This window comes from Sus scrofa, chromosome 10, assembly GCF_000003025.6.
Source record: "Sus scrofa isolate TJ Tabasco breed Duroc chromosome 10, Sscrofa11.1, whole genome shotgun sequence".
NCBI lineage: Eukaryota > Metazoa > Chordata > Mammalia > Artiodactyla > Suidae > Sus > Sus scrofa.
In genome coordinates this window covers 56,984,532-57,006,550 of record NC_010452.4, presented here as the reverse complement: position 1 = coordinate 57,006,550, position 22,019 = coordinate 56,984,532, and the positions used below count along the sequence as shown (strand labels likewise).

General features: G+C 41.5%; 1 protein-coding gene across 1 annotated transcript in view; it reads left to right on the top strand.

Moving 5' to 3' along the window:
• The window catches only part of PARD3 (par-3 family cell polarity regulator), a 632,416-nt gene that overhangs the window by 593,965 nt on the left and 16,432 nt on the right, over positions 1–22,019 (top strand). The window contains 1 exon segment of the mRNA XM_021064231.1: positions 19,846–19,960. Coding sequence (XP_020919890.1) covers positions 19,846–19,960 — 115 coding nt within the window.

Below are 22,019 nucleotides of genomic sequence, written 5' to 3'. Positions count from 1 at the left end.
TGCTTTCCCCTATGTCCTCAGGTATCGCTGGCACTACCCCTGCCCTGGTGAGCCTCAGGCATCAAGGCTGGTTTTGAAATATATGCCTGAATTCCCGTGACCTTTGCCCCTTCCACCCACGATTCAGTAGCACCTTGGCTGTGTAGTTACTCTACCTGTCTTCCAGCTCTTCGCTTTTAATTGAAAGGTCAAAGATTCTATGACTATTGCAGAAAAACAAATCTTTATTAAAATCTGTAATCACGTTAAGTTAGGATTTTTTTTTCCCCAGAAGAAAGTTATTTAAATTAGTAAGGTGTTGAATTAAAGTCTTTGAACATTTTTAGACATAGAGAAGTGAAACGTTCACCGTATGAGTCACTTTATAAAGGTTAAAAGGGTTTTATCCACATTTTAAATAATTTGTGTCTGGAATCCGATATTATTGATTTTTTTAGAGATTTGAAATTGAGAGAGTAAAAGGCAACTAGAGAAAAAAAAGTCTCTTCTGTGAATATATGCTCAGAAAAGAAATAAAGAATTTTTTCTCATTTTATTCAGCTACAGTATAATTTTAAAATCATGTTTAAGCAAAATGATACAATGCAATCTCAATTAACTAGAAGCCAAGCAAGCAAACCCACAAGTAGCTAATATGTTTGCAAATTTTACTTTTTAGGAGAAAGAGGTTGATGCTTGCGAAAGTATGACTAATGGGAGTTTGCAAAAAAAAAAAAAGGTCAAAAAAGTGAAAGGGCTTCGGGGAAATACCTAGTCAACAGGATAAGATTCAGCTCAATTTCTTCCTTTTTTTCTTCTTGGAGTAGTCACTAATAAGAACTAAAGGTCATGAGAATCTTTTTTTTTTTTTTTTTTTTTTTTTTTTTTGCCTTTTCTAGGACTGCTCCTGTGGCATATGGAGGTTCCCAGGCTAGGGGGTCTAATTGGAGCTGTAGCCACCGGCCTACGCCACAGCCACAGCCACAGCAATGCAGGATCCAAGCCGCGTCTGCAACCTACACCACAGCCCATGGCAACACCAGATCCTTAACCCACTGAGCAAGGCCAGGGATCGAACCCACAACCCCATGGTTCCTAGTCGGATTCGTTAACCACTGAGCCACGACGGGAACTCCCTAAAGGTCATGAGAATCTTAAACCTTTTTAAAAAGTTAAATGATATTCATTATTCCTTCTTTCGAAGATGAAAGAAAACTTCCGTGCTTTCTAGAAGGGTTTTTGAATGTGAGGGTTGAAACCAACAAAAAGGGATTTAGACAAAGTTTTAGGTAATCAGAGTATCAACTGCTTCTTCTAAGACTATGATTATTCACGATGTTATACTACGTTCAGTTTGCTTATGTTCATTCGCCTGCAGTAGCCACCAAACTATGCCATCTCCCAGAAAATGATGTCAGCTTTGTGTGTGGTGGGGACACTGGAGCCTGGCAATGTTCTCAAAGCTGCTTCTGCAGCGGGGGAGGACTGCACTGCGGGAAAAGTCATGACACCTTCTTTTACCATGAGCACCGGTGGAATGATTTTAAGAGATCCAAATGGGAGCTGGTCCCTATTTGGCAGGACAGTTAAGAGTGGAGGGCAGGGAATTCCCATCGTGGCCAGCGGTAACGAACCCAGCTAGGATCCATGAGGGTGCAGGTTTGATCCCTGGCCTCTCTCATTGGGTCAAGGATCTGGCATTGCTGTGAGCTGTGAGCTGTGGTGTGGGTCGCAGACATGGGTCGGATTCTGCATTGCCGTGGCTGTGGCGTGGGCTGGGCAGCTGGAACTCCCAATTCAACCCCTAGCCTGGGAACGTCCATATGCAGCAAGGGCAGCCCTAAAAAGCCAAAACAAAAACAAAAACTGAAAGTGTAGGCCAGCAAATATTGAAGCAGGGTATTAAAAATTACAAATTATCAACACATTGACCAGCGGGAGTAAACCTGTGTGATAAATGTATGGCCAAACTGTGAATTTCATCATGTGTCAAGGAAAGGAAAACTATTTTGAGTATTAATGTCGGAATGTGTGTTTGGTGGGAGAAAGTTTAAAGGACTTGGCTAAATCATTAAAATAAAATTTCCTTATATTTGTTGCTTTGTAGGTTACCAATGCAATGCTTTAAACATTTAGTCTCCAAGTTTATATAAATATATGTAGACATATTAAAAATATGAACATATAATATAAAAATATATTCTTAAAAAGTTATGTTCGTATAGTTTGTGTGTGTGTATATATATATATACACATACACACACATATATATATTCTTAAAAAGTCATATAGAAATAATTCTAATGTTTGTTGTGGAGTGGTAGATATTCTCCTGTTATTAAAAACAACTGTTATATTATAGAACATTTTCATCTATGCCTTTCATATACTGAAAATAATAATGATGTAAGTATCTACATGCCTTGAAATATCCAATATTTTTGAAAAGATATTTAATCTACTTGAAAATAATTGAGAATTGAGAATAATACAAACTGGAAAGTCCAAACTTAATGCAGAGAATGAAGACATTTCTTCCTCTTTTCTTGAAAACCATTCCAAAATGGCAAAAAAGAATAAGAAACAGAAAAGTGGCTCTTTTATTACTATATATGATGACAGAATAACCCCAGGATGTCAAAAACCAAGTCACTGCACCTGAGAACAAAGATTGACAGACTCTTCTCTGAAGAAACTGAATGGCCCCAGAGAAGGAGCTGACATGTGGGAATCCCCAGCCAAAAACAAGCTCTCTGCTCAGCCCTCCTGGGGACTATCTACCATTTCATGAGCCCCACCCATGCACACAGTGACTAAGGTGCTTTTCAATGCCTCATGCTTAAATAAAAGGACATTCTTAAAAAGGACAGGCAAGCGTATCAAATATCTGAGGAGAGCCTTAATTGTGGAAGACAGACCAAAGCAATAATAGGAAATATTTAAAAACTGTTAATACCCACCATGAAATAAGAGAAGATACTGCAACCATCAAAACATGTCCAGGAATGGGACTCCCTGGGGGTAGAGCAATTTAAGGCTCTGGCGTCACTGCTGAGACTCGGGTTGCTTCTGTGATATGGGTTTGATTCCTGGCCCTGGAACTTCCATATGCCGTGGGTGCAGCCAAAAGCAACCAAACAAAAGAGCCCCAAAGCAAAAACATGTCCAGGAAGCTATTAGACAGGATTGTTAAGAAAATATGAAACAACTCTTGGAAAATAATAGATAAGATAGCAGTATGAAGAAACACGATAGAAATCTTGGTAGATAAGATTGAGGAAATTTCCCTGAAAATAATAAAACATGAGACATAAGACAACCTAACAGGAAAGAGAAAATCAGAAGTTCATCCTGGGAGGTCCAGCATCTAATGTAGATGCTTCCAAGAAAGAGAGATAATGTTAGGAAATAGCAAGAAACTCCCCCCGAACTGGGAAATTTCAGCTTCTAGATTGAAGAATCACTGAGTGCCCAGAAAAATCAATTTTAAAAAGGGAACAGTGTGAAGTTTCCAAATACCAGAAATAAAGAGATGAACCTTTAAAAAAGTAGACAATAAAGAGTTGAGAATTAGAAAGTTAGACAGAGAGCTGGGAATCATAGCAGCTTTGGGAGCTAGAAGACAATAGAGCCCTTCCTCCAAATATTGAAGGGTACGTTTTCTAACCTGCAATTCCAGACCTCACCAAACTGTCCGTGAGTGGCGAGGGTAGAATAAGTATATTTTAAGCATGCAAAGATGCCACATTTCTTGCTCATCCCCTTTTAGGAAGCTATAGAATGCTGATGATGAAGGGAGGTGCTTGGACCTCGGCTCTTCAGGGAGATAGAGAACAAGTGCAGATTGGGGCATGTGGGATGAGCACCGGGGGCTGAAGAACTCCATGAAAAAACAAAAACTAAGGAGTTCCCGTCGAGGCGCAGTGGTTAACGAATCTGACTAGGAACCATGAGGTTGCGGGTTCGGTCCCTGCCCTTGCTCAGTGGGTTAAGGATCTGGCGTTGCCATGAGCTGTGGTGTAGGTCGCAGACATGGCTCAGATCCCTCGTTGCTGTGGCTCTAGTGTAGGCTGGCAGCTACAGCTCCGATTCGACCCCTAGCCTGGGAACCTCCCATATACCGTGGGAGCAACCCAAGAAATGGCAAAAAGACAAAAAAAAAAAAAAAAAAAAAACCTAGAATCGATAAGCTATCATAGATTTGAGCTTGTGGAAATTTTTATTAAAAAGCTATAGAGAGGCAGAAAAAAATTGCAAAAAAAAAAAAAAAACCAACCCACATATCTGAAAAAAGACTATCACCCAACATACCAACATATACAAAGAACTTTTGAAATTCAACAATATGAAAAAAGACAACCTGATTTTTTAAAAAAGAGCCAACGACCTTAACAGACATCTCACCAAAAAAAAAAAAAAAAAAAAAAAAAAGATGCGAAGATGGCAGAGAAGCGTATGAAAAGCTGTTCTGCATCATATGTCATCAGGGAAATGCACATAAAGAGAATAATGAGATACTGCTACACATCTATTAGAATAGCTAAAATCTAAAACACTGACAACACCAAATGCTGGTGCAGATGTGGAGCAACGGGAACTTGCTCAGTGCTGGAGGGAGGCAAAATGGTACTTTGGAAGACAGTTCGGCAATTTCTTATAAAATTAAACATATTCTTAACACGCAATCCAGCAATCGCACCCCTTTGTATTTACCCAAAAGAGTTAGAAACTTCTGTCCACAAAAAAACCTGTACACGAATGTTCATAGCAGTTTTGTTCATAATTGCCAGCATTTGGAAGCAAAAAGGGTAAATAGTCTGTGATACATCCAAACAATGGACTATTACTCAAGGCGAAAAAGAAATGAGCTTTCATGCCGTGAAACAACATCAAGGAAATCTAAAGGTGGATGACTAGTGAAGGAAGACCATCCGAAAAAGCTATGTACTGTGTGATTCCAACTCTGTGACAATTTGGAAAAGGCAAATTACAGAGACAAAAAAGATGAGGCGTTGCCAGGGGAGGGATGAATAAGCAAGCCCAGAGGTTTTTTAGGGCAGTGAAACTACTCCGTATGGTACTGTAAGGATGGATCCATGCCATTTTATTTTTGTCCAAACCCACAGAATGGGCAACACCGAGAGTGACCCCTACTGTAAACTAAGGACTTTGGGTGATAATGACATTTTAGGGTAGGTACATGAGTTGTAAAAAATGTCCCACTTTGGTGGAGGATGTTGATAGACGGGGAGGCTGGGCGTGCACATGGGTTAAGGTATGTGGGTCTTTTCCTTCCTCTCAGTTTTGCTGTGAGCTTAAAACTAACTACTCTAAAAAGTAAAGTCATTTTTAAAAAGGCTATAAAGACAGGCTTTAAGAAAATGGAGCAGGAGTTCCCACTGTGGCTCAGTGGTAATGATCCCAACTAGTAACCCTGAAGACACAGGGTCAATCCCTGGCCTCTCTCAGGGGGTTAAGGATCCGGCGTTGCCATGAACTGTGGTGTAGGTCACAGACGCGGCTCCGATCTGGCGTTGTTGTGGCTGTGGTGTAGGCTGGCAGCTACAGCTCTGATTAGGCCTCTAGCCTGGGAATTTCCATATGCTGTGGGTGCAGCCCTAAAAAGACATAAGAAAAAGAAAAAGAAAGAAAGAGAGAGAATGGAAGAGGAAAGAAAATGAAGCAAAAGAATAATCACCAATGTCATAGAAGAAAGGAAAGAATGTTTTTTATTTTATATATTTTCTTCCAGTTCTGTTGAGCTATAATAGATGTACAGCTTCGTATAAGTCTGAGGTGGACAGCAGAATGACTGGACCTTAATATATTATGGAATGAATTATCACCATAGGTTGAGTGAACACCCATCATCTTATACAGATGCAAAATTAAAGAAATAGAAAAAAAAAAAAACGGTGTTTCAAATGACTGCATCAGAAGATAGCAGTAAAAATGCATCATTCAGAAATAGTAGTTAAATACCAGAGGTGTTCAGGTAGACCTGGACTACTGTTAAATCCCTTGCTTTTGCTTTGTGTAGTGGGTCATACGGCTAGTTTACTTTCGATAATATTGAGTCCAGTATTAAACATGACTGTGAAAGAACATGAGCCATGCAGGAGTCATCAGAAGCGTGCATCTCAGACCGGAAATTATGATCGACCCTCTCTGCCTAGCTTAGGTTGAGTTAAAAAGCAATATCATAGAAAATAGAGCTAAAAGCCTTAAACGTGTTTTGGGGGGAATTGGGTGGACAGAAGGACAAAATGTGATGAAGGAGAGTCTTTTCTAAGCCTTTTAGTTAGCTTCATAAAATATAAACTATGCATAGGCAAACATTGCTGTGAAAAGCAGTATTTTACAAAAGAATGAGGTCTACCATTAATTCCAAACAAAGGCCCACTTTTTGTGTTCTCCCAGAATAATGCATCTAAACCTGAAATGAGAAGTGAAATTGATGGACATTTCTTCCCTCTATCCAGATAATTTCTGAATTGGGTCATGGCCAAATCAAGAATGGAAGAAAAGCCTGGAAAAATTATTAACTAATAATTATGACATTAATTCAGAGCGTAAATAGAAGGGAAAAATTAATTGCCAGTCAAGAAAAACATGCTTGTGTTCTTTGAAATGTTTAAAAACTATATAAAAATTATATATGCAAACTCTTTACTTGGGCCCATCCAATGTTCTGGTTTTTTTTAGAAAATGAATAAATTTATGCTTCTACTTTTATTCTAGGTGTCAAAAACCTTTCAGAGTTAGCCACTCATGAAACCTACAGGCACTGTATCTCCTGTTACATTATTTTCCACTTTAAGTCATTTCAGAAAAGCCATATAGAATTTAGCCATTATTCAGAATTATGACATGAGTATTAAGCACTGCATTGCCTTGGAATTTTTATCTTAAAAAAAAAAAGCATAGCTTAGTTTCGTATAGTATTTTGCAATTATGCTGTCATTAAAGACAGAATCAAAAACAAAGACAATGTTAGCCTTAAATTCGGTGTAATCATCTCATGATTAAAGAATTAAAATAATGGTTCTATAATGAGTTTCTATGCTTGTGTGATAAAACCTCTGTAATATGAAAAAGAACATGTTAATGGTTTTATTTTGTCATCAAAACCCATCAGCTTTTGCAATTTCTATTGCTTTTCTGTTTCGAATTTCCATGACATACTCCCGATTTTCACTCGTCTTTTACTTCTTCAAGGTTTTCACCTATACTGTTAAAATCCTTTCACTCTTTACTCACTCAAATGTATATTTTAGTTTGAAGCACAGGCTTTAGCTGTGGATCACAACTGACTAACCTTTGTATCCCCAGTGGTTTTACTGAATGAATAGTATAATCCATAAACTTTCTTCAACTCTCTAACCCATTAGAATAACCTTACTTGTCCTTGTCATTTAATAGACAGTTCAAGAAAATCACACAATCTACGAGAAGTAAGTGCACTTTGGGCATTAACCCCAAATTATATCTGCTTCTCGCACTGTGCAAAGAAAAATGGCATGTGTGGTTTCTTATAGGCAGTAACATTTTATTTTCCAGAGTGCATTTAAATTCATAGGTATACCTGAAAACGTTTTCTCTCCTGTCATTTGTTCGCCGAAAGCCTCACAGAGTTGCCTGCTAGGAATTCTTGTGCCTACAGAATTCCACCTCTGTCCACTGCTCAGCCCACGACTCCCACAGGGGTTCGTGGAAATTCAAACTGGATTTTTCCACCATCCCTGGGGTTTTAGATTCTAACAGTCCCTCTCACAGTATTCAAAGGCTGTTTATTTAGAAAGGTTTATTGGCATATGATCTCTTTGATAGTTCAATATCGACAGTTTGTTTAAGTTTGCTAGGCAAGATTGCTTTGGTGCTGTGTTTTAAGCCAGTGCCTCACTGGAGGGGTGGCTGTAATAGAGTCTACCTTTTGAACAGAAACCAGTGTGGAATATTTCTGTGAAATTTACTAGGCAGGAGGACCTACCTCCGGCTCCCAGTGGAATGTGTTTTTTTTTGTTTGTTTTTTTTTTCTCTGTGTATTTATTGTTGGGTCCTGAAATTAGGTATGTCTGTGCATGTGTGTGTTCTTTGTAGCTGGAGGAATTCCCCTCGAAAAAGGAAAAGCTAAATTTTTCTCACTCCTGCCTGAGCCTGGTGACAGGCTAATAAGGAAGAGTGATGATACTAATAAAATGGGGCGAGGGGTACATTCCTGAGATTTTGCTGCATATAAAATGATAGCCCTGTTGCCCAATGACCGCAGAGGGACTCAGACGGAGCACCGGTCCCCAGTCTTTCTGATGGAGGAGGCGCCCCTCCCTGTGACTCATCTCAGCCAAAGCAAATGCGGTATTAACAGCTCTGGTGACCACCTCCTCAACCCAGAGAACAGAGCTGTATGTTTTTAATTTGTTATGATTTATTATACCAAAATTGGTGTGAAATGGACAACAAATCATGGGTGTCAGAATCTGAAAATGAATTTTATCAGCTGAGGAAAGTGAGGGCCTCTGGGATTTGCATCAGTTTCTCATAATTCTTTTCATATTACAGATGATGAGTCAAACTGTGAAAATAAACTGAAAATGACACGCCACTTCCTAAGTAGCTAATTTCCCATGTTCATGAAGACATATATATAAATATAGCCATCCAGCCTCACTTTAGACTTTTTCTGTCGTATAAGGGGATGTGTACCCACTCACCGAAATATTTGCCTAAAATCCTTAGAGTAAGTATTAAAACCACTTGTTACATCTCACAAATATCTGGGGTTATCAACAGGAAAATGCAAATATTATAACCAGGTATTTACCAACTTAATTTTTTTTTTCACTGTACAAACTTGGAAGAGAGTATTTCTACCTGCATGCCAGTATAAAAATGCTAAGATTGAAAAATGCTCTATTCCCCCAATTTCAGATGTTATAAATACCTTTCAGCATCGCAAAAAAGCGGCCCTTGTTAGAAACTAACTTTGCATGCATAATTAATTTGAGCACCACATTCCTACTTCACAACCAGAAGAGAAATTGAATTCAGGTGTTTGGTGAACATATGGGGGAGTTGCTGTGAATTTATGACCTGTGGTTTGAGTGTAAAACCCCAAGATACTTGCTGATAAAACTTAATGAAGCTTGTGCAGAGGAGCTATTTTTATTTGTAGTTTGGTAATTGATACATTTCTTGGTTTAACCCTCCCACCCTTTTCCCCCATCCCTCATAAATCTTCCAGTCAGAGAGGTAGAGCCATAGCAGAAAGCCAGGCTCCTTGGCCAGGTTGTGCTAATGCGAACTTAAGCCGAGGTTCGGAGTCGGCTTTGTCACGGTGTTTTTAGCCCCTTCCTTCCCTTTTAAATGAGCAATTGATGCTTCTTAACCAGCACAGGTGATAGGAGGCAAACGATGGGGCGTGGAAGGAAGTGTCTTCAGGTTCCTCTAAGAGGAGCACAAAGGTAGCACAAAGAAGTGACGCCACTTGACTCTGCCCGAAAAAAGCAAAGATGTGTCACCATGGAGTCATTGTGCAAACGCAGGCAACAAATGCATTGCCACATAGAGGCTTCCTCCCCTAGGAGAAGCACACCTTTGGGGACAGGAGCCTGCCACACACACCCTGGCCACCTCTCTGCTGCTCTGTGGGTCCCTAGGATGTCACAAAGAATGCTCCTGGATTTGAGTGCCAGGCGAAAGAACAGATGACACGTGCTCCCTGTTACCATACGGGGTGTAATGGGTTTAATGAGAAACCTGTGTTTGCTCACTAATTTACAGCAATTAAGAACTCAGTTCTGACATCTGTAGATTATAACTACTTGTCTGGCGATTACAAGATCAGGAATAGTTTATGGAATTGCTAATCAGCATAGAAAAATATCCAAGTGAGAAGAGTGTTGTTTACCAGCAGCCTCTGCGTGATGGTGGTTCCTGGTCCCTGAGCTACTAGCATCTCTTATTAGTTCAGTGACATTGCCCCTCCCCCCCCTGCCGCCCCCCCCCCCCAGCACTTTCGTTGTCCCTGTTCAAGAACTTGTTTATATCCACTTTATCACACTGACAATCTGTCTCTTTTGAAAGGATTACAACTCTGTACATCCGCACGTGACATCACAGTAAGACATTGCTTAATGATCTGAGACGCTGTGGTCATTGCTGACTGCCTGTTTCCAAAGCGATGTGACAGGTCTGCCCTACATATGTTTTTTTCTGGTGTCACTTTTTGCCTGCTCCGGTCCCAGTGTCTGTTTGAGGTGATATCCATGCAATAGTTGAATTTTGGACTTGCCCTTGGTACCAAAAAAGGCACTAGAATGTAAGGATAATAAATCAGGCAAGGGAGGGAAATAGGCTCTAATTTTTCTCCAGTGAAGATGTTTCCAAAAATATGAGTATTCTTGCAGGAAGGTCTATTCCTACAGTGTCCTGGATCTTTAGTCTTTCCATCTGTGTCTATTGATCACCAAGGAAATCAATAGAAAGAGAAATTTCTCTAAATAAGTGGACTAAAAGCCAGGAACCTCTCATGAAGGTGCAGTTGTTACCTAGAGACATAGCTGGGGCTGGGAGAAGCCAGAGGTCATCAGAACAGAATCTCTGAGGATACATGAGGATAAAGGAAGCTTTCACTTACTATCTGCTTTCTACCTGTGCTGCGATGCAGATGATAATTATGTTTCAGCATCTGGAATCCCGAGATCTGAAAAGGGCAGTGCCAGCAGATGAGGAGAAGGAATTCCTTAAGCAGAGAAGTTAGCAGTTTTCCCCTCTGGTTGCCTTGGAATAACTGGAGGGAGGTGATAGAAATGCATCAAAGGGAGGAAGCTTTGCATGTGGAGCAGAATTATTTCCACAATCTCAAATATAATTTGGAAACTGGCTTTTGCATTTTTTTAATTGGGGAAATGAATAATGTCCTTTTGCATCCCCACTAATTGGATGCCAAGTACAGGTGTGAAATTCACTAGCATTTGGAGTAGATGTTTTTACTTAGGGAGTTCCTGTCATGGCTCATGGCTCAGCAGTTATGACTAGGATCCACGAGGATACGGGTTTGATCCCTGGCCTCGCTCGGTGGGTTAAGGATCCGGCGTTGCCGTGAGCTGTGGTGTAGGTTGCAGACATGCTTGGATCCCACGTTGCTGTGGCTCTGGAGTAGGCTGGTGGCTACAGCTCCGAATAGACCCCTAGCCTGGGAACCTCCATATGCTGCGGGTGCGGCCCTAAAAGACAAAAAAAAAAAAAAAAAAAGAAGAAGTTTGTACTTAGGCCAAAAAGTAAAGTGCTAGGGCCGAGAAGGATATAGCAAAAATGAAGAGGCCAAAGGTATGAGCTGACGTGATTATAACCGGGACCCTTCTGTGTATTCTTCTTTGGTAAGTTGGGGCTGTGAAGGAAATCAGTTATATACTGAACCCTTGGCAAACTAAGTAAAACCAGCTTTCACCAGGAATATCTCCTTGTGAGCTGTGTGTTGACCCACCTCCTAGAAGGCCACCAATCTCTGCCAGAAAGAGAATCTAGGATGAGCCCTTGAGTTCAGCTTTACTGAATGACGGGTGGTGGTAGAGGGGTCTGTTCCCACCACACCCTGGGAAAAAGCCCATCGCGGCTGCTTTGGCCTAATGAGGGCTGAGGTCCCAGAGTCAGACGGGGGTGTTTTGGTGAAGCGATGCGGAGGTTGACAAAAGGAGCTACCCCAGGCCTTTGGCTAGATTTCCAGGGGGCATCGTTCTGGGCTGTACACTGGTGTCCAGTGGAAAGTAGGCCCCGTTGGTTTCATGTGTTAAGATCCACCATTTTCCAGCTTTCGGTGAGGTCTTTTGCAGTTGTATGTACTTCATGCAATTTTTGTCAGAGATGAGAACTTTGGAGTGACCAGCCACCTCAATGAGAGTGCTAACACGCTCTTTTACGCTGCTCAACAGGCTTTGCAATGGGCAATGTTTATTAGGTTGTGGGCAAGGCACAGCTCTAGGTATCCTTCTAGACCATTTGATTTCATTTAATAGGTATGAACAACCCCGTCACGTTTTTTAGGGTGACATGGTGGTGATGGTGGAGATGGTGTGGGGGTGTGCACGCACACTGGAGGGAGGCTGGCTTAGGGAGGTTATGTGTTATCCCTTGGGGCAGTGGAGCTCCAGAGAGCAGACCCACCAGGCGATCACATTTCAGACCCCTGTTAAATTGCATCCAGCAGCATCCTATTGGCCAAATCAAGTCACATGGCCAAGGCCAGCATCACTGGCTGTTAGATTTTTTATTTTTTATTTTTTTGCTCTTTAGGGCCACTTGTGTGGCATATGGACGTTCCCAGGTGAGGGGTCAAATCGGAGCTGCTGCTGGTGGCCTACAGCCACAACAATGTGGGATCCAAGCTACATCTGTGATCTACACCACAGCTCATGGCAACGCCAGATCCTTAACCCACTGAACGAGTCAGGGATGTAGTTGGGTATCCAAGTAGTTTACTGCTGAGCCACAACGGGAACTCCAAGCGTATTAGTTTTTTTTTATCGCTGCCTACAAATAAACACAGACTTAGCAACTGCAAACAACACAGGTTTACTGTATCAGTATCTGGGGCTCTGGAGTCTGGCATTGGCTCATCTGAATCCCCTGCCCAGGGTTACCTCCCAGTGCAGTCAGGCCATCAGCCAGGCTGAGTTCTCACTTGGAGCCTCTGCTTGGGAAGCATCACTTCCCTGCTCCTGGAATTGTTGGCAGCCTTCTGTTCTTTGGAGCTGTAGGATTCATGGAGCAGCTTTCTTCCTCAAAGCCAGAGAGGAGAGATGGACACTGTGTTCTTATATACACACACATCATCCTACACAGTCCTTGCCCTTTGCCGCATCGCAGTGGATAGAAGCAGTGCCCAGGCCCTTCCCATGCTCAGGCGTGGGAGTGGCACACAGGTGGAAATCCCACCGGCAGGGATGGTGGGGTACCTGAACCTCTGTCCATTGTAAATAATTGGTAACAATTTACCTGCTGCAGGGGTGTGACATGCAAAATATATCGAGGTTAAAAGGTTGTAATGAAGGCATAAACCTAAGAAAGAGAAACACATCCTCTTATACATACCAAACACTGTAAAACAGTATTTGGGTCAGAGGACAATGATTATTGAAGAATGGAAAAGAAAAGACGAGCCAGGGTGGGAGTCATCAGGAAGAGCTTGAAGGTGGTAGAATTTGATTTGACTTCCTGGTACAGTTGGAAAGATGGAAAGAAAAGGAGAGGGTATTACGGAAAGAAAGATCGGAGCACATTTATCTCGTTTCTTCCTTGGAAGCTTCTCTTCTCTCATACTAGAGACCAGTCTAGAAGCATTCTAGACTCATTCCCCCTTCGGAGTCCATGGATCCATCCTCTCCTCTGTCTGCTCCTCTTTTCTCTTTCCCTTTCTCCTTCCCTCTATGGACAGGAGAGTGTGAACCAAGATGGTACCTCCCCGCTCAGTACAGTGAGTGGTGGTTCTCCCTTCCACTGAATTCTGGGTCCTAAAGCTCTGACCTCCATTCCAGTTTTCTGGATTTCCCCTGCATAATTAAACAGGCACATGTTAATGTATTTTTAGTCCATAAAGAATTCATCAGTCACATCACACACTTTGCTCTCTCAGCACATGCTGGTCTGAAAAGATGGGTCGGGATGCAAGTCTGCAGGCCAGCATGTCCAGAGTTAGGCCAATCCGGAGGAGCAGAGGCAAGGCTGTGTGGACAATGCCCAGTGGTCTTTTGTATAATATTTGTTTCTTGGGCCTATTAGCAGGGGACGACTAGCCTTATTTCAGTGCAGTGAAAGTAAATAGCCTAGAAAAGCAACATAGAAAATGGGCAGCATCTGCAAGCTCGCAGGCATCAGACAAATTTTTTGGTCTCACCTAGGATTAAAAAAATAAAATAAGCCAACTTTTAAAATTGAGTAGGGTGGGGGTGGGACTATAATTCTGACTTCTTTCAAAAAAATTAGAAGGTAAACACCAGACCCATGTCCCTTTGGGGCAATAATCTACAGGAATGAGAAAGCCCCCCCCAGCCCCCTGCATTCCAAGCAGATTTCCCCCAATTGTCACAGAATGTTCCTGGTGCTTCCAGCACAGTGGGTCTCCTTCTCTCTTTAGTTAATTGCCCTGCAGGCATTGGAATTTGTCCCAACTCTGAAGCCTGTGCACTTTTTTCAAAAGCCTTGTCCTTAGAGCATCTGCAGTGCTTTCAAATGCATGCAGATTCCTGGGCCCTGCACTAGAGGAGTGACTCAGAATATCTCAAAATGAGCATCAATCAGCATTTTTCCCCGGATGATGAGATTCGTGCACGAGACGTGTATAGTGGTGAGAACCACTGCTAGGAAGTTTCTTTCCTCCTTCAGCGCACCTAAGGAGATGTCTGGGTTGCATGTCTGTGGAGCACGGATGCAGGACAGGCATGCAGACTTATCTGCAAATAGGATCGTGGCTGCAGTTAGCATGTATTTTTCAGCAATTTTGTTTGTAAAGTGCATTGCAGGAGTCCAGTCTGAAGGCTTGAAAGCTTAGTACTCTGAGTAATCTACCTCTGACAGGAGAGGGTACATCCCCACGGTACTTGGATGGGAAAGTTTTGAATTCCGTATAAGTCAGGGTTAGGTTGTACCTGTGGGTTTGGGATGTTTGTAGTGTGTGATCCAATGTACACTTTCTTAACTTTGTCAGAAAAAGTCCTAGATCATTACTGAACCAAAATGAACCCTCTTCATTTAGTTTAAAATCCACATACCCACATACATACCTATATGTGTGTACACATGTTTGTAAACACCAGTGTGTAAGGAAGGCTGAATGCTAGTGTTGGATGTAAACTGTGTGGGGGGTTTTTGTTTGTTTTTTTCTTTGTTTTTTACACAAAAAGCATCTCTGTAATTCCCCCCCTCATCCCTCCTTTCTGTAGACTTTGTATAATTTATGATTTACTGACTCCTCGGAAATTTTCTCGTCTTGCTCACCCATCTGATCAATGTAGGTGATATCTGTAGTATATTTATCACCAAAAAAATAATGAGCAACTTTAAGTTGACCATGAACCCAAATCGAAGCTGATTGGGGTCTGGAGGAATTAATCATTAGTGCTAATGAATATTTAAAATTTTCTTTGGCTTTCTTGGCAGAGGAGGTAACCAGGGATATTAAGAGTCTGGATAAGAGTTATTAGCTCTTTGAGACTGGCCTGAGAGGCAAAACTAAGCAGTTACGGTGCCTTCATCTTTGGAAGTCAGGGTTTCACCTGCAGACTGCCAGCTGTTGTTCCCCAAGGACACTTGACACTCTCCCATTCTTCGGAAATCACCATCAATGGGGAAACCTTGCAGCCTGCTTCCCTGCCTCAGCCCTTAGGTGTTTTGCTGTTCTTAGGCAGGTCAGTCTGTTTACTCTAGAGCATAAAGAAAGGAAGCAAGGCAAAAAGAGTGAAACAGTTGTCTCACCTGCTCAGATTTGGAAATATGGTCAGAAGTAACTTCTAGAACTTATCCTATGAGAAACATGTAGGTCACCAGAATTTTATTTTATTTTTTTAATTTTCTATTATGATTGATTGACAATGTTCTGTCAATTTCTGCTGTATAGCAAAGTGACCCAGTCTTGCATATATATGTACATTCTTTTTCTCACATTATCCTCCACCATGTTCCACAAGTGACTAGATATAGAGACTATCTTTCCTCCACTGTATGTTCTTGCCTCTTTTGTCATAGATTAATTGACCATAGTGTTTGGGTTTATTTCTGGACTTTCTATCTTGTTCAGTTGATCTATATTTCTGTTTTTGTTCCAGTACCAAACCGTTCTGATGACTGTAGCTTTGTAGTAGAGTCTGAAGTCTGAGAGCCTGATTCCTCCAGTTCCATTTTTTCTTTTCAGTATTGCTTTGGCTATTCGAGGTCTTTTGTGTTTCCATACAACTTTTAAAGTTTTTTGTTCTAGTTCTGTAAAGAATGTCCTTGGTAGTTTGATAGGGATTGCATTGAATCTGTAGATTTTCTTAGGTACTGTTGTCATTTTGACTATATTGATTCTTCCAATCCAAGGGCATGGTATATTTTTCCATCTATTTGTGTTTTTGATTTCTTTCATCAGGATCTTATAGTTTTCAGAGTACAGGTCTTTTGTCTCTTTAGGTAGGTTTATTTCTAGGTGTTTTATTCTTTTTGATAAAGTGGTAAATGGGATTGTTTCCCTAATTTCTCTTTCCTATCATTCACTGTTAGTAATAGAAATACAATCAATTTCTCTGTATTAATTTTGTATCCTGCAACTTTACCAAGTTCATTGATGAGCTCTAATAGTTTTCTGGTAGTGTCTTTAGGATTTTCTAGCTATAGAATCATGTCATCTGGAAACAGTGATAGTTTTACTACTTCTTTTCCAATTTGGATTCCTTTTATTTCTTTTTCTTCTCTGATTGCCATGGCTAGGACTTTTAAGACTATGTTGAATAACATTGGTAAAAGAGGACATCCTTGTCTTATTCCTTATCTTCCTTTCTTTGTGGAAATGCTTTTAATTTTTCACCATTGAGAATGATGTTAGCTGTGGGTTTGTCATAAATGGCTTTTATTATACTGAGGTAGTTCCCCTCTATGCCCACTCTCTGGAGAGTTTTTGTCAGGAATTGGTGTTGAATTTTGTCAAAAGCTTTTTATGCATCTACTGAGATGATCATATGTTTTTTATTTTTCAGTTTGTTGATGTGGTGTATCACATTGATAGATTTGCAGGTATTGAAGAATCCTTGCATCCCTGGGTTAACCTCTATTCGATCATGGTGTATGATCTTTTTAATGTCTATTTGTATGTGGTTTGCTAATAATTTTGTTGAGGATTTTTCCATCTATGTTTGTCAGTGATATTGGCCTGCAATTTTCTTTCTTTCTTTTTTTTTTTTTTTTTTTTGTGGTATCTTTGTCTGGTTTTGGTATCAGGGTAATGGTGGCTTCGCAGAATCAGCTTGGGAGTGTTCCTTCATCTGCATCTTCTGGAACAGTTTCAGAAGAAGAGGTGTTAATTCTTTGAATGTTTGGTAGAACTCAGCTGTGAAGCCATCAGGTCCTGCACTTTTGGTTTTTGGAAGTTTTTTAAATCACATTGTCAATTTCAGTACTTGTGATTGGTCTATTCATATTTTCTATTTCTTCCTGGCTCAGTCTTGCTACGTTGTACCTTTGTAAGAATCTCTCCATTTTATTGGCATACAGTTGCTCGCAGTAGTCTCTCATCATCCTTTGTATTTCTGCAGTGTTAGTTGTAACTTCTCCTTTTTCATTTCTAGTGTTATTGATTTGAACCTTCTCCCTTTTTTCTTGATGAGTCTGGCTAACGGTTTATCAATTTTTAAAATTAAGGACCTGGGTCAACTTCCCTTGATGGGAGACTGCATGTTCAAGACATCACAAAGAGTAAGAAGAGGTCCATTTTCATCAGTGGTTTGGGCTTCATGAACCTAATAATTATGGGGTTAAAACTGTGCTGCATGAAAATAATAGGGAAATATTTCTACTCAGACATGCAAAATACTTCATCAGGCAAGCCTCCCACCACCCCCCTATTAAAAGCTATGAAGGCACAAAAGGCACAGCTGGAAAGAGGACAGTGAGATTAAAGAATGTTCACTTTCCTAGCTTTTGTCTTACGAATCTATCCACGTGCCTACACCGTCACTGTTCTACATGGAGAGTGAGGAGTTTTGTGGGTGGGGCATTACACGGGGAAGCCACTATTGAAAGTTTATCTGTTTGGACAAGATAAGATGCTGTATATATGATTTAAAAGCCTGTAGGAATAACAACCTGCCAGGCTCAGGAACGTGAAGGGGAAGTTTGAAGCGGTGCCCACGTGTTGACGGAAGTGTCATGTTGTCAAGGAGCCCATTTTGCAGACCCGTGAACCTTCCAGGTTTTCAGGCTGATCAGTTCCAAAGATTTGTCAGAAGAAGAACAAAGGGAAGACAAGTTTTCAATGACTGGGAAAACCATCACATTGAATGTGGCGACCGAATATTCCAGAAGCTCTCATGAAACTGATAGTTACATAAAGGTGATAGGAACCCATCCAAGGTGATAAGATGAAAGACTGTCCCGTTTTCTTAGAAGACGTTCAGAATGTGATTTTGGATGTGATCATTTTCGATTTGAGATTTTCAAACCTTTGGAATTCTTTGAAACGTGAAATTATACGAAGACATATGTTAGATTGAGAATTTTATAGACTCTCCTTTGACAGCCTTTCTCTTTCCAGGCCACCTCTCAAATTACATTACCCAGGGGGCTGTGCAGCCAGAAGAACGCAGTAGCTCAGAGTAACCAGGGCAACGAGTTTTCAGTGAGGGAACCCATCTTCCTAATGGCTGACAGCTTCCCATTCTGCTAGCAGCTTGGATGTGATAAATACAAGACTTGGGTCTTGTCCTCAAGAAGTCCGAAGTTTTGTTGGCAAACTATATACTTACTGTGCTTGAAGAGCTGTAATTCGGGGGTCATGAATTGGAATAGGCCAAAGGTGCCACAGAATTTAAGATTGATTTAATTTTGGTGATACCTATTACTCTTGAAAAATACTCTTTTAAAAATGTGTGTGACTTAATGGAAGAGGGGCTTTGGAGTCTGCCGTGCATTTTACCGAGTGATACAACCTGGTCTAGTGAGATGAGGCTGGACTAGTGATCAGAAAAATTGGGATTCTAATCATATTCCCCACTGGCCAGGGAAAGACTGGAAACCTCAAACCAGTGACTGAATGTCAGTTTATATCTGTGTGTGTGTGTGTGCACATGTGTGTAAGAAATACCACCTTTTGCACCTATATTACAAGTTCTCTGTGAGGATAAAACAGAATTCAAAGCTATAAAGAAAGCAACATTATTATAAGCTAATTGGTTCAGTAAAACTACCACCTGAAGTTTTTGTTTGTTTGGTTGATTGGTTGGTTGGATTTTTTATTTTTTTATTTTTTTATTTTATTTTTTTAATTTTAGGGCTGCACCAGCGGCATATGGAAGTTCCCAGGCTAGGGGTCCAATCGGAGCTGCTGATGCCAGCTACAGCCACAGCCACAGCAACAGGGCATTTGAGCTGCATCTGAGACCTACACCATAGCTCACAGCAATGCCAGATCCTTAACCCACTGAGCAAGGCCAGGGGTTGAACCCACATCCTCATGGATGCTTGTAGTGTTCATTACCACTGAGCCATGATGGGAATTCCTGAAGTTGTTTCTAAGATGCTTTTCATTTGTACTATGTATGTTGGATTTTGTGTATAGACCTCTGATAACTCATAAAGAAGAACTTCATTTAATGCCATTATGAAAATAATACTGCACATTTGTCAGGCTCTATTGTATGGTGTTATCTCTCTTGATGATTACAACTCTGACATTTAGAGCAAAAATGTGCTCTTCATATGTTTAAAGAAGCTGCAGAGGTATTAAGTGACTTACTCTAAGAAGTTGGAGGAGCTGGGACTGGACCCTGTTCTTTCTGACTCTTAATGCAGTGTCCTTTCTGAAAATTTTTTTGCTGCCAACACCTTGCCAGATTACAGAAAGGAAATGAGGCTTTGAAAGAGCTGCGTAAAAAAGGAACGTGTAAAAATACTGCTTGCCTTCTTGAATATCTATCTGAAATCACTTCAATAAGTCTTAATCATCAGAACAAAATGAAAACATATTTCCAATGTCTAGATATTGTCCTAAAAATTCACTTCCTCTCCAACAGCACCTTTTCGCAGCAGGCTGCCTTTTTTTTTTTTTTCCCTTGGCAACTGCAGTGTCATAGATTGTATTTCTGAAGGGTGTTCACTGTGGCCCGTTTTGTCTTTTGACAACAGATCAACTCCCAGCAACCATGATCGGATACAGCGTCTCCGGCAAGAATTTCAGCAGGCAAAGCAAGATGAGGACGTGGAAGATCGGCGACGTACCTACAGCTTTGAACAACCTTGGGTGAGTGAGTGGTGCCTCAGCCCGGTTGTGGGAAGTCCTGGGACTTCCCTGCAGTAAAAGCCACTAAGCTGTGCCCTTGGACCTTTATGAAAGGAAACAAGGTGGAACCAAGTCCCTCTGACCTTTAGTCTGTTGACCTTTCCTTCCTTTCCACCTGGGTTTCATCATTGCTAATTTCATTTTACGTCTGTTGCACCATCTGTCCATTGCATCATAGGTTTCACTTGCCTTATGACAAGACAGAGCAAGAATATTCCTTTTTTTTTTTTTTTTTTTTTTTTTAGGGCCGCACCTGTGGCATATGGAAGTTCCCAGGCTAGGGGTCGAATCAGAGCTGTAGCTGCTGGTCTACACCACAGCCACAGCAACACAGGATCCGAGCCGCATCTATGACCTACACCACAGCTCACAGTAATACTGGATCCTTAACCCACCAAGCAGGGCCAGGGATCAGACCTGCATCCTCGTGGATACTAGTTGGGTTTGTTTCCGCTGAGCCATGATGGGAACTCCCCAGAGCAAGACTATTCTGACTCTCAACTATGTGTTTTTAAAGTTTAATATTTTTCTATATATGCTTTTCACGGAGTCAGAACACATCTATTGCATATCTACTCTACACAAAGTACAGTACTTAGAAATTCTTGATTCTCCCCCATTCTCTTTGTGTTTTTGCTGAACCCCAGTCCTGCATCTGCCTGTAGCCCAATGTGAGTCCTTCCTCCCACAGCCACCAAAGTGATCTTTCTACAGCAAGGCTTTGGGGAGCTTCTCAGTGCCCCCAAGATGAAGTCAGGAGTGGCACAGAAGTCCAGGCGCCACAGGGTGGCTTGCTAATTAATCCTCCCCAATCCAGCCCCAGATTTGGGCTCTGATCTTGTGCTTTGCCTTAGAGACCACAGCACTTCTGGGAATGGGATGTGTTGGAGCAGATTTGGGGGTTCGAGATGATGGGATTGGAAACTTGAGAGTCACTTAGACATGAATAAATAGGATACCCGAAGTAGGGAAATCCAGCTGAATGTATCAGTAAGCCCAGTCCACATGGTGATGTGACCATAGCCAAAATGCGCTGAGGACTGTGAATGGAAAAATGATTTTTCAGGTTAATTCTGTAATGAGGATTGTCGAGTCAGATGTGACAGAAAGTCAAAGAAGGCCAGCCTGGTAAGGATCCTGGTGAAGCCCTGCACAGTCTGGGCAGGTGGTCAGTACAGCTCAGGGAAGCATTGCCCTGATAGGCTGGGAGGTTGCTGGGTGTGGGGTTACAAAGCCTAGGAGGCTGTGCTCAAAACAGTGTATTTTTGGAGTCTGGGATCTCGGGGGTGGCACAGTTCTGGATGATGTTGGGATCAAAGGTATGCCATCCATGCATGTGCCTTCCTAAAGTAGAGGAATGATTAGGGTTCAGAAAGTGAATGACTTCAATTCAAAGAGTTGGGAATATGATTACCCTTGATTTTGGGGAGAGTAGGGCAGAAGGAAGAATGGTGTAAGAAAAGGGTGAAGTCAAAAAAGGTGCTAGAGAAGGCTGATGTGAACAGTATGATTCTATCGTAGGGGAGGGGAGATGAAAGTGGGAAGGTGCTAGACTGAAAGTTTGAACAAGGATGCTATCAGGACAGAACGACAGCCCTCTAGCCAGGTCAGAAAAAGTAAATCAGTTTTCTCTGTAAACCAAATGGGTTAGTGCAGCTGAGTGTCAGTTACTAAACCTTCTGTGAGAAGGAAAATCTAAGAGGAAGCTGGTGTGTCAAGTAAAGGTGATGTAGTCGAGACCCCCAGGTTTGAATACAGAGTCCCCCATGGACCAGGTAACTGCCGCTCAGAGCTTCTCCAAGTGTGGTCCATGGACCAGCACCTTCAGCATCTCCTGGGAGCTTGTTTCACACCCACATTCTTGGGCTCTGCCTCAGACCTACTGGATCTGAACCTCTGTGGGTGGGGCCTAAGAATTTGTATTTTTCTAAGCCCTCCAAGTCTTCCTGAAAGACATTCAGGTTAGAGATGCACAGCTCCAGAGTTTGGATCATCACTGAGGTCCTTTTTGGTCCTAAAA